General features: G+C 44.7%; 3 protein-coding genes across 3 annotated transcripts in view; 1 reads left to right on the plus strand and 2 right to left on the minus strand.

The window, feature by feature from the left end:
• The window catches only part of LOC310961022 (protein FAM13A-like), a gene marked incomplete at its 5' end in the record, with an annotated part of 9,129 nt that extends 6,157 nt beyond the window's left edge, over positions 1 to 2,972 (minus strand). Inside the window, one exon of the mRNA XM_083932935.1 lies at positions 2,750 to 2,972. Coding sequence (XP_083789061.1) covers positions 2,750 to 2,972 — 223 coding nt within the window. The remainder of the gene's footprint in view (positions 1 to 2,749) is intronic.
• Positions 1 to 15,000, plus strand: part of LOC310961334 (neutral ceramidase-like) — a gene marked incomplete at both ends in the record, with an annotated part of 67,544 nt that overhangs the window by 47,484 nt on the left and 5,060 nt on the right.
• The window catches only part of LOC310961062 (cGMP-dependent protein kinase 1-like), a 9,058-nt gene continuing 2,418 nt past the window's right edge, over positions 8,361 to 15,000 (minus strand). The window contains exons 5-8 of the mRNA XM_083933002.1: positions 14,601 to 14,723; positions 9,377 to 9,439; positions 9,231 to 9,297; positions 8,361 to 9,092 (exon numbers count right to left, since the gene is read on the minus strand). Coding sequence (XP_083789128.1) covers positions 8,994 to 9,092; positions 9,231 to 9,297; positions 9,377 to 9,439; positions 14,601 to 14,723 — 352 coding nt within the window. The 3' untranslated portion in view covers positions 8,361 to 8,993. The remainder of the gene's footprint in view (positions 9,093 to 9,230; positions 9,298 to 9,376; positions 9,440 to 14,600; positions 14,724 to 15,000) is intronic.

A 15,000-nucleotide genomic window follows, 5' to 3' on the forward strand; every position in this document is an offset into this window, starting at 1 on the left:
ACACAAATCCTCTGGTTTAACATTTAAACCATCAAACGTCGGCCGACAGTTACGACTTCTGTACAGTTACTCAGAGATCTGTAGAACGCCCTCAACGACGACGCGACCCCCCACAGGAGGACCACTAGAACCATCCACGACCTCGTCAGGGGTCACTACAGCACCCTTCAGGACCACTAGAACCATCCACGACCTCTTCAGGGGTCACTACAGCACCCTTCAGGACCACTAGAACCTTCTCAACGAACTCAAGAACCTCTTCAGCGCCTAGAACCATCCATGGGACCACAATGACCACCTAAAGGACCACTGCATCAACCTAGAACCACTGCGTCAACCTAGGACCACTGCGTCAACCTAGGACCACTGCATCCACCTAGGACCACTGCGTCAACCGAGGACCACTGCTTCAAACCTACGACCACTGCATCTACCTAGGACCACTGCATCAACCTACGACCACTGCATCAACCAAGGACCACTGCATCAACCGAGGACCACTGAGTCAACCTAGGACCACTGCATCAACGAGGACGACTGCATCAACCTAGGACCACTGCATCAACCTAGGACCACTGCATCAACCAAGGACCACTGCATCAACCTAGGACCACTGCATCTACCTAGGACCACTGCATCAACCTAGGACCACTGCATCAACCTAGGAACACTGCATCAACCTAGGACCACTGCATCAACCTAGGAACACTGCATCTACCTAAGACCACTGCATCTACCTAAGACCACTGCATCAACCTAAGACCACTCCATCCACCTAGGACCACTGCGTCAACCTAGGACCACTGCATCAACCAAGAACGACTGCATCAACCAAGAACCACTGCATCTACCTAGGACCACTGCATCAACTTAGGACCACTGTGTCAACTTAGGACCACTGTGTCAACCTAGGACCACAACGTCAAACTACGACCACTGCATGAACCTAGGACCACTGCATCCACCTAGGACCACTGCGTCAACCGAGGACCACTGCTTCAAACCTACGACCACTGCATCTACCTAGGACCACTGCATCAACCTACGACCACTGCATCAACCAAGGACCACTGCATCAACCGAGGACCACTGAGTCAACCTAGGACCACTGCATCAACGAGGACGACTGCATCAACCTAGGACCACTGCATCAACCTAGGACCACTGCATCTACCTAGGACCACTGCATCAACCTAGGACCACTGCATCAACCAAGGAACACTGCATCAACCTAGGACCACTGCATCAACCTAGGAACACTGCATCAACCTAGGACCACTGCATCAACCAAGGAACACTGCATCAACCTAGGAACACTGCATCTACCTAGGACCACTGCATCAACCTAGGACCACTGCATCAACCAAGGAACACTGCATCAACCTAGGACCACTGCATGAACCTAGGAACACTGCATCTACCTAAGACCACTGCATCAACCTAAGACCACTCCATCCACCTAGGACCACTGCGTCAACCTAGGACCACTGCATCAACCAAGAACGACTGCATCAACCAAGAACCACTGCATCTACCTAGGACCACTGCATCAACTTAGGACCACTGCATCAACCTAGGACCACTGCATCAACCTAGGAACACTGCATCAACCTAGGACCACTGCATCAACCAAGGAACACTGCATCAACCTAGGACCACTGCATCAACCAAGGAACACTGCATCAACCTAGGAACACTGCATCAACCTAGGACCACTGCATCAACCTAGGAACACTGCATCAACCTAGGACCACTGCATCAACCAAGGAACACTGCATCAACCTAGGAACACTGCATCTACCTAGGACCACTGCATCAACCTAGGACCACTGCATCAACCAAGGAACACTGCATCAACCTAGGACCACTGCATGAACCTAGGAACACTGCATCAACCTAGGAACACTGCATCTACCTAGGACCACTGCATCAACCTAAGACCACTCCATCCACCTAGGACCACTGCGTCAACCTAGGACCACTGCATCAACCAAGAACGACTGCATCAACCAAGAACCACTGCATCTACCTAGGACCACTGCATCAACTTAGGACCACTGTGTCAACTTAGGACCACTGTGTCAACCTAGGACCACAACGTCAAACTACGACCACTGCATGAACCTAGGACCACTGCATCTACCTAGGACCACTGCATCAACCTAGGACCATTTATTCCTCGGATATTCGTCTGTTCAGTGACCTAACACCCTTTCAAAATAAGAGTTCTGGGTCCAAACAAACAGAACCAAGGTCTGAACATGTGAAGAATCAGGATCTTTGCTCAGTTTGACTCTTTTTCATCAGAACAAAAGAGGTCAAAGGTCAATGATGATGTTTTTAAACACTCTGTTCAAGCAACGGACAGGAAGTCTTATTGTGAAAGGGTGTCAAAGAGAATCCAAATTCTGACGTCTGCATCAATAAATCTGATCTCACTGATGCAGAACATCTGAAATGAGTGTGTTCCTGCTCTACCACAGCACAGTGTGTGTGTGTGTGTGTGTGTGTGTGTGTGTGTGTGTGTGTGTGTGTGTGTGTGTGTGTGTGTGTGTGTGTGTGTGTGTGTGTGTGTGTGTGTGTGTGTGTTTCCTGGAGCAGCAGTTTGTGAATGGAAGTATATTTAAACGCAGACGTACTCTCCAACGCACGCTGTGAACGTATTCGTAGTATTTCTACTACGCTCACGTGCACGCTCTCACGTGCACGCTCTCACGTGCACGGCACTGCAGACGACAGGTGTTGGTACCTGGGGGGCTGTTCTCGTCGGCGGGGGCGCCGTGGCACAGAGCCAGCGTCTTCCCTTCCTTCCCCCCGAGCTCCAGCGCCGCGCCGCCGCCGCAGGGGCTCTTCTGCTCCTTGCTGCCCAGGGCAGGGGGGCTCTCCTCTGGGGACGGACCCAGCGAGGGGCCCCCCTCCCCCTCCAGAGCCTGGAGCTTCAGCAGCGAACTCTGCAGGCAGAAGCAGAACATGCCGGACATGCTAGTCCAGAGGTTAGCCTGGTCCCAGGAGGAGGGGGCTGTGACACGGTGGGCAGTGAGCTGCTGCTACGGATCAGTGAGTCCAGGTGTTAGCCACATCCCAGCCTCTGAAGCACCACATGTTGGGGATGGATGTGTAAAGAGGAGGCTTGCTGTTCAGGACGTAGTCTGTCCCCACAATCCAAGAGACTTGAGGGTTAACCTTTAATCCATGAATTAGTCGGGTGTCATCCAGCAGCTCTTCCAGAGATTAGTCAGTTACGCTCCACGTGCAAACTCCAGGAATATAACACCCTTTGCTCCTGGGTTTAGCCAGCCCCGGTGGGTGCAGAGCCTCTGATGTTCTCCAGGTATTAGCCCTGTCCGGTGGGTGCAGAGCCTCTGATGTTCTCCAGGTATTAGCCCTGTCCGGTGAGCCTGAGCTCAGCAGTGACGGAGGAGCACAGAGGTTTCCATCCCGTCGTTCTGCACGTTCACCGGTGATGATGCTGCTGCTGCGTCCTCCCCTCTCTCCCCTCAGCCCGATTACTCATCCTCAGGCTCGTGATGGGTGTGTGTGTGTGTGTGTGTGCCTGTGTGTGTATGGGTGTGTGTGTGTGTGTGTGCCTGTGTGTGTGACGTCTGTGCCCCCCCCCCCTCTGGCCTCTCTCCTCCTGATCGTGAGGTTTTTCCCGCATCAGAGGGGGAGGGGCTTATCTCTCACATCACTGAGTGTGTGTGTGTGTGTGTGTGTGTGTGTGTGTGTGTGTGTGTGTGTGTGTGTCTGTGTGTTTGTGTGTCTGTGTGTGTGTGTGTGTGTGTGTGTGTGTGTTTGTCTGTGCCTGTGTGTGTCTGTGTGTGTCTGTGTGTGTGTGTCTGTGTCTGTGTGTGTGTGTCTGTGTGTGTGTGTCTGTGTGTGTGTGTCTGTGTGTGTGTGTGTGTCTGTGTGTGTGTGTGTGTGTGTGTGTGTGTGTGTGAGAGAGAGTGTGAACAAACAAGAACAGATAATAATTAAACATACAGAACAAATGTTGAAATATAAAGAAAGATAAATAAATATTTATTTATTTGTAAATGTTTTTAAATACTTTGTTTAAAAAAGAGTTTATTTTAAATTTAAATCACTTTTATTATAATGTGACATGTGAGCAGATCACAAACCTTTACCTTATATCTGTTTAATCACATTTATTATTTATTGTTTATTTGCCGAATTAAACATTAAAACATATTAATGCGGAAAAAACATGTTTTCCATTTTGAGAAGTTTGAAAATGTCCCAAAAACCCAAACTTATTTAAAATGAGACATTTCTGAAGCGGGTTCTGCTGCTGCGGCTGTTTGGAGCCTGACGCGCCAGACTCCGTTCAGAAATCACGGGATTTAAAGTTTAAATGTTTAAATGTCACTGATAAATGTTTTATAACGACTTTGACTCATTTTGAGGATTGTTTTAGAGTCTTTAGATGAATTCGGCAGATGAATAATCCCACAAAAAAGACAGAGTTTTAAATTATTCACATTTTTAGAGTCAGTAGTTTGTGTTCGCTCATAAAAGTCAAACCGGAAACAGTTGAATTTCATGTTGAATTTAAAGGTTTTTCGTGTTTTTGTTTGAACAGAATCACTGAACAAGACTTTAACATTTATGAAAAATATGTTTTTCATTTTGAGAAGTTTGAAAATTCACCGAAAAGTTAAAAAAATAAACGTTAAATTGTTTGAATTTGAAGTTAAACGCGTTTCCGTTTAAATCTGTAAATATGATAAATATTAAATATGATTCTTGTTTCAAAGCTCATTTAAAAACATCATAAATATAAATACATAAATATATTTAATATCAAAAACCACGTTTTAGTCAAAATAACACTCACGCGCTGCAGCGTCGCTCACGTGCTCACGGCGACACCTGGCGGTCAGTCTGCGCACAGCACTTCCGGTTTCCGGTTTAGAAAAAAAACCAACGATAACAACAAAATATAACGACAATAACAATATAAAATATAAACAATAACAATATAAAAAGTAGGAAGACTTTACAAACGTTTACGAACATTTTACTCATTTGTTTATTTTTAATTCTTTATTTTAAATCATTAAATATGAAAGTTTTGACTTTTGTCACAAACTGAAACAAATACAAATAAAATATTTACATTTAAAACTGAAATCTTTGTTTGAAAAGTGACGTGGAACCGACGACAACAAACAAACAAACAACAAACAAACAATCAAACAAACAAACAAACAAACAAACAAACAAACAAACAAACAAACAACAACAAACAGGAAATAAGGAACAAAACCAGCTTTTATTTTTCAAACAGATCAAACTTTGGCACAAATGTTTGTAACAGTCGTAAAACTTTATTAAACTGACCCAGAATCAGCCGCTGTGATCAGAATAACAACAACAATAATAACAATAATAATAATAATAATAATGATAACATCAAATACTAAATTCCAAGTATATACAAATAAATCGAGCTTCATCAAAACCACAAAAGAATCCAGACTTTAATATTTAATGTTCTGGTGCAAACAGCATTTTGAAAAATCACTTTTTAATTTAAATCAAAAATCAATAAATTAGTTTAATGACGTTTTTGTTTCAGTAAAAATTAAATCAGTGAAGTTTAATGTCGTCGGTGTTTTTCCCCTCCAGTCTTTATGCTAAGCTAGGCTAACCTTCCTGTTCAGCCGTGACCTAACACCCTTTCAAAATAAGACTTCCTGTCCGAGCCTCGTGTTCTTGTGTTTGAACAGATCTGAGTTTTTAAAAACATCATAATTTCTCGATCGATTATGTATTTTTGATCGTTCACATGTTCGGACGTTGGTTTTGTTTTGTATGGAACCGTAAATCTTATTTTGAAAGGGTGTCACACCACTGAACAGACGGTAGGCTCCGTTCCCTCTGCAGGTCTTAACATCATCGATGACATCACGCCACAACGGTGTTTACCGAAGACAACATGGCGACGCAGCGGGATTCTAGGACTTTATGGTTAAATGCTCAAAACGGTGAGAAGACGGAAAATCTGTGAACGGGGGAAAACAGGAAGGAAGAAGATGGAGGACTCAAAAACATCCCTCTCTCCACAGCCCGCCTGCCTCACTGCTGTCCTCCATCTTTGTTTGATTCTGTCCTCCATCTTTGTTTGATTCTGTCCTCCATCTTTGTTTGATCCTGTCCTCCATCTTTGTTTGATTCTGTCCTCCATCTTTGTTTGATTCTGTCCTCCATCTTTGTTTTGATTCTGTCCTCCATCTTTGTTTGATCCTGTCCTCCATCTTTGTTTTGATTCTGTCCTCCATCTTTGTTTGATCCTGTCCTCCATCTTTGTTTGATCCTGTCCTCCATCTTTGTTTTGATTCTGTCCTCCATCTTTGTTTGATCCTGTCCTCCATCTTTGTTTTGATTCTGTCCTCCATCTTTGTTTGATCCTGTCCTCCATCTTTGTTTGATTCTGTCCTCCATCTTTGTTTGATTCTGTCCTCCATCTTTGTTTGATCCTGTCCTCCATCTTTGTTTGATTCTGTCCTCCATCTTTGTTTTGATCCTGTCCTCCATCTTTGTTTTGATCCTGTCCTCCATCTTTGTTTGATTCTGTCCTCCATCTTTGTTTTGATTCTGTCCTCCATCTGTTTTTTGATTCTGTCCTCCATCTTTGTTTGATCCTGTCCTCCATCTTTGTTTGATTCTGTCCTCCATCTTTGTTTGATCCTGTCCTCCATCTTTGTTTTGATTCTGTCCTCCATCTTTGTTTGATTCTGTCCTCCATCTTTGTTTGATTCTGTCCTCCATCTTTGTTTTGATTCTGTCCTCCATCTTTGTTTGATCCTGTCCTCCATCTTTGTTTGATTCTGTCCTCCATCTTTGTTTGATTCTGTCCTCCATCTTTGTTTGATTCTGTCCTCCATCTTTGTTTGATTCCGTCCTCCATCTTTGTTTGATTCTGTCCTCCATCTTTGTTTGATCCTGTCCTCCATCTTTGTTTTGATCCTGTCCTCCATCTTTGTTTTGATCCTGTCCTCCATCTTTGTTTTGATCCTGTGGTGAAAATTAAACATGCAGCACTCACAGACGTCACTTCGCTGCTCAGGTCACAGACACGTCACACGACGGGTTCAGAGCGCGAATACAAAGTTTTATATAAAGCGATTATCACCAAACACACAAACGTGAACCTGAGCTCAACTGTAAAAACAAACGGCCCATAAGAAAAGTGGTGCATGTGTCCGTGAGAGTGCGGTGTTTGTGGGTGAGGGCAACAAATATGTACAAAATAACCGTGTTCATGCTACGACCCGAAGATTCACACCAGAACCAACGACAGAGAGGAAAGTTTCAAAGTGTTCGTGTCACCGAGGAGCTGCTACAGCGAAGGCATGGTGGCGACCCGGAGTCCGGTCCTTCCTCCTGTGGTCAAACTGGGGTTCAAAGGGTCAGAAGAGCCCCTACGGACCTCCAGACCCCCAAACACGACCTCCAGACATCACAGGACCGGCGACCGTGAGCTCTAACTGGGCTGTGGAGTCTCTGAGGTCTTTAGGACGGATCTGAAGTCCAAGCCGTCGACTGTCTGATGAGTTTGTTCTCACTTGTTTGGAACCATGTTGGGTCCTCGTCCTCGGACGCTACAGCTGGAAGAACCCAAGCCAGACCTGCTCTTCCTGGAAACCGACCAGCACCTCTACACGGGTTCGGTTCCTGCCTCGGGTTGAAGGATGTGTGCGTGGCTCAGATAGTCCACGCATGAGAGTCTGTTTCTCTGGGAAGCACTTTGTGTCGACGTCTCCCTGACCTCCGTCAGACGAACCAGGTTCAGGTTCAGGCAGCAGGTTTCTGGCGTCGTCGCTAACGTCAAACTTATCTCTACGTGCTGCAGCAATAAACGGGACATGAAGCAGCAGTGCTGACGGGGAAGACGCCCAACGATGAGCTGCAGCCCAACGAGGGACCAGTGTTGTTCTGAGGCGTTTCAAAGAGAAGTCGCCAGGTTTCTGACGGTTCTCTAAAGTCTGAAAGAGCAGGGACGACTTCTCCAGGACGGGAAAGTTAAGAACGTGCATGTACGATACGTTTGCAGAAAAGAAGAACCACATACTCTCAGGCCCTGTTTACACGACAACGATGGCGAGGGACGGCGTTTTTTGGGGCTTAAAAACCCCCAAAAGGTAAACAACAAGGGGTAAAGACAGCTCTGGGTGCTGTTGTGTGGCAGTGCTTCACAACTCCACCTACACACCTGACGTGCACACGACATCCACTTTACACACTTTAGTGTCAGCGTGTGCAGAGTTCCCCCAAAGACGCTCGACTACACGCAGAGTAAAAAGAGAGAGAACGCCACTTTAGAGTTTCCTTTCTCCATCGTCCTCGTCTGAACAGGACCTGAGAGTTCTGGCCGATACGAAGACGTGATAAATAATCATATTAATATATTTTACATGAAGCAGGAACCCACAGAGGGCGACGGCCTGCAGACGGATGAACTCATGCAAAGTTCAGCCGGAGCCAAACAAGGAACCCGGGTCGTTCCAGGTTCAGAGAAACACGTTTCCTGTCTCGTTTTCACGGGTGTAGTGAAAACGTCCGTGGTTCTGACTGCTCTCTAAAATCTGGAGGACGAATTTCCCGGGTCGTAAAAGTCAAGAACATGCTCGCACCCCTTGGGACCAGCATGCATCACTGTGAGGTCTCTAGGGCGGATCTGCTGCTCTGAAAGACTTGATGAAGGAGTGGTCCTGGTCCTGGTCCTGGATCAGTGGCAGAGCGTCACTGGGAACAGGCCGGTCGTCTCATGTGGTTCCTGAGTCCGGTGCTTTTCCATCCGCTGCCTCGGCACACTCAGGGAAATCTCTCGGGGACATTGGGGATCTGGTTCCTACGGGTCCAACGGCGCTTAAACACAACACAGGCGTGGTCAGGGTCCTAAAGTGGCACATGAAGCTCGTCTTTGTCCCGGACCTCATCGCCCGCTGTTCAGGCGTCGGGCCTTGGGGTTTGGGACGCGAGCGGGACTAAAAGTCGTAATCCCATCCGGAGTTGTCGTCCGGCGGCGGCTCGTCTGTGTCTTCAGGGAAACTGTCGAAGTTACCGGTGTCGGTCGGAGAGGAGACCTGCACAGAAGAGCACAGAGTGAGCGGCACAACCGGCCTCCGTCTGCACTAAACGCCCGTGCTGTGACGTAAAGCTCGTCGGCCGCTGATCGGTCGATCGAGCAAACGGAGAAAAGAAAATGCTTTACTTGAACTCACATCAGGGGTGATGGGCGGAGTCAGGGTCCCTTTCCTCAGACCCTCCCAGTTAAAACCTTCAAACCACCTGAACACAGAGACACACGTCAGTCTGAGAGACAGCTGCGACGGCCAAACAGGACTCAGCTTCCTGTCCAGCCACTCACTTGTGCTTCTGGATGTCTTTCACGCCGTTCTTCAGGTTCCCGAGTCTCTCCGAGGGGGCGTCTCTGTGGACACACAGTCACCGTTCACACACTTGTATCAACGACCTCCCTCTCATCGTCCTGAATGCTCTGTTCACTTTTACGCAGACGACACTTTTATTTATGTCTCTAAATTTTCCAAGTCACAAATTCAACAATCACATTTTTTAAATCTTTGTTATCAACGAACAAAAGAATCTTCTACTTATCGTTTTACTCTGGACTCGCTGGTAAAAAGCAGATCCTGTTATTAATAAAGTGAATGTTGTTTGGTGTTGGAATAAATGTGCATAAAGTAATCTCATATTTACTCAAATTGCCTTTGCATTTTAACTAACATTACTTGGTGTGTGTGTAAAGCCAAGTTGTGCAGAGGTGCTTTGCAGGTCAAGGAAATCAGATAAGCCTGATTGTTAATGTGTCACCAAAAGGGGCTCAACTGATCAAGGACAGGATATGTCTTGAGTTGCAGCTGTGTGACCCTCACCTTAAGAATGGTAATTCATTGTATACATTGTAACCACCAAAAGCCAATAAAATGAAGGGGTCCGGCAGAGATGACCTCAGAGCGGTAGGAGACTGTAGCTGAACACATCTCTGTCCGTTCTCCTTGCAAGTAAAATAACTCTTGTCTTTCTCTCTTTTGTTAAGTTTTGGGTGTTTTAGGTTGTTTTAACCTGACATTTGGTTTATTGCTTTAAAAACTGCTGACTGTGCAAACACGTGTGTTTACGTGTTTATCAAACTCCAGCTGTTCATATTCTTTATAATCCACCTTCTCTGCTGTTGAACAGACTCTGACGGCTTCATGTTTAAATACGTTCATTTAGATTTTACCGTTTTTCTCTGTTTGTTCCCTGAACGCATCATTTTAAAGTCAAACGCTCAAAAACGATCAGGTAAAAACTCCCGTAGACGTCTGTTTGATTCCACCGTTTATATTTGTATCTGCGTCTGTGTTATTGTGTTGTGTTTGTGTAATCTTGCGTCTGTGTTATTGTGTTGTGTTTGTGTAATCCTGCGTCTGTGTTATTGTGTTGTGTTTGTGTAATCCTGCGTCTGTGTTATTGTGTTGTTTGTGTAATCCTGCGTCTGTGTTATTGTGTTGTGTTTGTGTAATCCTGCGTCTGTGTTATTGTGTTGTGTTTGTGTAATCCTGCGTCTGTGTTATTGTGTTGTGTTTGTGTAATCTTGCGTCTGTGTTATTGTGTTGTGTTTGTGTAATCCTGCGTCTGTGTTATTGTGTTGTTTGTGTAATCCTGCGTCTGTGTTATTGTGTTGTGTTTGTGTAATCCTGCGTCTGTGTTATTGTGTTGTGTTTGTGTAACCCTGCGTCTGTGTTATTGTGTTGTGTTTGTGTAATCCTGCGTCTGTGTTATTGTGTTGTGTTTGTGTAACCCTGCGTCTGTGTTATTGTGTTGTGTTTGTGTAATCCTGCGTCTGTGTTATTGTGTTGTGTTTGTGTAATCTTGCGTCTGTGTTATTGTGTTGTGTTTGTGTAACCCTGCGTCTGTGTTATTGTGTTGTGTTTGTGTAATCCTGCGTCTGTGTTATTGTGTTGTGTTTGTGTAATCCTGCGTCTGTGTTATTGTGTTGTGTTTGTGTAATCCTGCGTCTGTGTTATTGTGTTGTTTTTGTGTAATCCTGCGTCTGTGTTATTGTGTTGTGTTTGTGTAATCCTGCGTCTGTGTTATTGTGTTGTTTTTGTGTAATCTTGCGTCTGTGTTATTGTGTTGTGTTTGTGTAATCCTGCGTCTGTGTTATTGTGTTGTTTTTGTGTAATCCTGCGTCTGTGTTATTGTGTTGTGTTTGTGTAATCTTGCGTCTGTGTTATTGTGTTGTTTTTGTGTAATCTTGCGTCTGTGTTATTGTGTTGTGTTTGTGTAATCCTGCGTCTGTGTTATTGTGTTGTGTTTGTGTAATCCTGCGTCTGTGTTATTGTGTTGTTTTTGTGTAACCCTGCGTCTGTGTTATTGTGTTGTGTTTGTGTAATCCTGCGTCTGTGTTATTGTGTTGTGTTTGTGTAATCCTGCGTCTGTGTTATTGTGTTGTGTTTGTGTAATCCTGCGTCTGTGTTATTGTGTTGTGTTTGTGTAATCCTGCGTCTGTGTTATTGTGTTGTTTTTGTGTAATCCTGCGTCTGTGTTATTGTGTTGTGTTTGTGTAATCCTGCGTCTGTGTTATTGTGTTGTGTTTGTGTAATCCTGCGTCTGTGTTATTGTGTTGTGTTTGTGTAATCCTGCGTCTGTGTTATTGTGTTGTGTTTGTGTAACCCTGCGTCTGTGTTATTGTGTTGTGTTTGTGTAATCCTGCGTCTGTGTTATTGTGTTGTGTTTGTGTAACCCTGCGTCTGTGTTATTGTGTTGTGTTTGTGTAATCCTGCGTCCGTGTTATTGTGTTGTGTTTGTGTAACCCTGCGTCTGTGTTATTGTGTTGTGTTTGTGTAACCCTGCGTCTGTGTTATTGTGTTGTGTTTGTGTAATCCTGCGTCTGTGTTATTGTGTTGTGTTTGTGTAATCCTGCGTCTGTGTTATTGTGTTGTGTTTGTGTAATCCTGCGTCTGTGTTATTGTGTTGTGTTTGTGTAATCCTGCGTCTGTGTTATTGTGTTGTGTTTGTGTAATCCTGCGTCTGTGTTATTGTGTTGTGTTTGTGTAATCCTGCGTCTGTGTTATTGTGTTGTGTTTGTGTAATCCTGCGTCTGTGTTATTGTGTTGTGTTTGTGTAATCTTGCGTCTGTGTTATTGTGTTATGTTTGTGTAATCCTGCGTCTGTGTTATTGTGTTGTGTTTGTGTAACCCTGCGTCTGTGTTATTGTGTTGTGTTTGTGTAACCCTGCGTCTGTGTTATTGTGTTGTGTTTGTGTAATCCTGCGTCTGTGTTATTGTGTTGTGTTTGTGTAATCCTGCGTCTGTGTTATTGTGTTGTTTTTGTGTAATCTTGCGTCTGTGTTATTGTGTTGTGTTTGTGTAATCTTGCGTCTGTGTTATTGTGTTGTGTTTGTGTAATCCTGCGTCTGTGTTATTGTGTTGTGTTTGTGTAATCCTGCGTCTGTGTTATTGTGTTGTTTTTGTGTAATCCTGCGTCTGTGTTATTGTGTTGTGTTTGTGTAATCCTGCGTCTGTGTTATTGTGTTATGTTTGTGTAACCCTGCGTCTGTGTTATTGTGTTGTGTTTGTGTAATCCTGCGTCTGTGTTATTGTGTTGTGTTTGTGTAATCCTGCGTCTGTGTTATTGTGTTGTGTTTGTGTAACCCTGCGTCCGTGTTATTGTGTTGTGTTTGTGTAACCCTGCGTCCGTGTTATTGTGTTGTGTTTGTGTAACCCTGCGTCTGTGTTATTGTGTTGTGTTTGTGTAACCCTGCGTCCGTGTTATTGTGTTGTGTTTGTGTAACCCTGCGTCCGTGTTATTGTGTTGTGTTTGTGTAACCCTGCGTCTGTGTTATTGTGTTGTGTTTGTGTAATCTTGCGTCTGTGTTATTGTGTTATGTTTGTGTAATCCTGCGTCTGTGTTATTGTGTTGTGTTTGTGTAATCCTGCGTCTGTGTTATTGTGTTGTGTTTGTGTAATCCTGCGTCTGTGTTATTGTGTTGTGTTTGTGTAACCCTGCGTCTGTGTTGTTGTGTTGTGTTTGTGTAATCCTGCGTCTGTGTTATTGTGTTGTGTTTGTGTAACCCTGCGTCTGTGTTATTGTGTTGTGTTTGTGTAATCCTGCGTCTGTGTTATTGTTTTGTGTTTGTGTAATCCTGCGTCTGTGTTATTGTGTTGTGTTTGTGTAATCCTGCGTCTGTGTTATTGTGTTGTTTTTGTGTAACCCTGCGTCTGTGTTATTGTGTTGTGTTTGTGTAATCCTGCGTCTGTGTTATTGTGTTGTGTTTGTGTAATCCTGCGTCTGTGTTATTGTGTTGTTTTTGTGTAATCCTGCGTCTGTGTTATTGTGTTGTGTTTGTGTAATCTTGCGTCTGTGTTATTGTGTTGTGTTTGTGTAATCCTGCGTCTGTGTTATTGTGTTGTGTTTGTGTAATCCTGCGTCTGTGTTATTGTGTTGTCTTTGTGTAATCCTGCGTCTGTGTTATTGTGTTGTCTTTGTGTAATCCTGCGTCTGTGTTATTGTGTTGTGTTTGTGTAATCCTGCGTCTGTGTTATTGTGTTGTGTTTGTGTAATCCTGCGTCTGTGTTATTGTGTTGTGTTTGTGTAATCCTGCGTCTGTGTTATTGTGTTGTGTTTGTGTAATCCTGCGTCTGTGTTATTGTGTTGTGTTTGTGTAATCTTGCGTCTGTGTTATTGTGTTGTGTTTGTGTAATCCTGCGTCTGTGTTATTGTGTTGTTTTTGTGTAATCCTGCGTCTGTGTTATTGTGTTGTGTTTGTGTAATCCTGCGTCTGTGTTATTGTGTTGTGTTTGTGTAATCCTGCGTCTGTGTTATTGTGTTGTGTTTGTGTAATCCTGCGTCTGTGTTATTGTGTTGTGTTTGTGTAACCCTGCGTCTGTGTTATTGTGTTGTGTTTGTGTAACCCTGCGTCTGTGTTATTGTGTTGTGTTTGTGTAATCTTGCGTCTGTGTTATTGTGTTGTGTTTGTGTAATCCTGAGTCTGTGTTGTTGTGTTGTTTTTGTGTAATCCTGCGTCTGTATTATTGTGTTGTGTTTGTGTAATCCTGCGTCTGTGTTATTGTGTTGTGTTTGTGTAATCCTGCGTCTGTGTTATTGTGTTGTTTTTGTGTAATCCTGCGTCTGTGTTATTGTGTTGTGTTTGTGTAATCCTGCGTCTGTGTTATTGTGTTGTGTTTGTGTAATCCTGTGTCTGTGTTATTGTGTTGTGTTTGTGTAATCTTGCGTCTGTGTTATTGTGTTGTGTTTGTGTAATCTTGCGTCTGTGTTATTGTGTTGTGTTTGTGTAATCCTGCGTCTGTGTTATTGTGTTGTGTTTGTGTAATCCTGCGTCTGTGTTATTGTGTTGTGTTTGTGTAATCCTGCGTCTGCGTTATTGTGTTGTGTTTGTGTAATCCTGCGTCTGTGTTATTGTGTTGTGTTTGTGTAATCCTGCGTCTGTGTTATTGTGTTGTGTTTGTGTAATCCTGCGTCTGTGTTATTGTGTTGTGTTTGTCGGTTTGTCGTCGTCGTGTCTTTTCCTGCTCCGTCTGTTTTGATCCCGTTCCCTGTCGCTGCTGCGCGGCGGCGCCTCCCACCTGCAGAGCTTTCTGATGAGGTTGGCGGCGTTCTTGGTGATCTTCTTAGGGAACTCGATCATGTCGATGCCTCTCAGGATGACGTTGTAGGTTTTCATCGGGTCTGGACCTGAGAACGGGGGACTGGACACACGGAGACACACGGAGACACACAGAGACACACAGAGACACACAGACACACACAGAGACACACGGAGACACACGCAGACACACGGAGACACACAGAGACACACAGAGACACACAGAGACACACAGACACACACGGAGACACACAGAGACACACGGAGACACACAGAGACACACAGAGACACACGGAGACACACAGAGACACACGGAGACACACGGAGACACACGGAGACACACAGAGACACACGGAGACACACAGAGACACACGGAGACA

Source organism: Echiichthys vipera (genome assembly GCF_963691815.1).
Source record: "Echiichthys vipera genome assembly, chromosome: 18".
Taxonomy (NCBI): Eukaryota; Metazoa; Chordata; class Actinopteri; order Perciformes; family Trachinidae; genus Echiichthys; species Echiichthys vipera.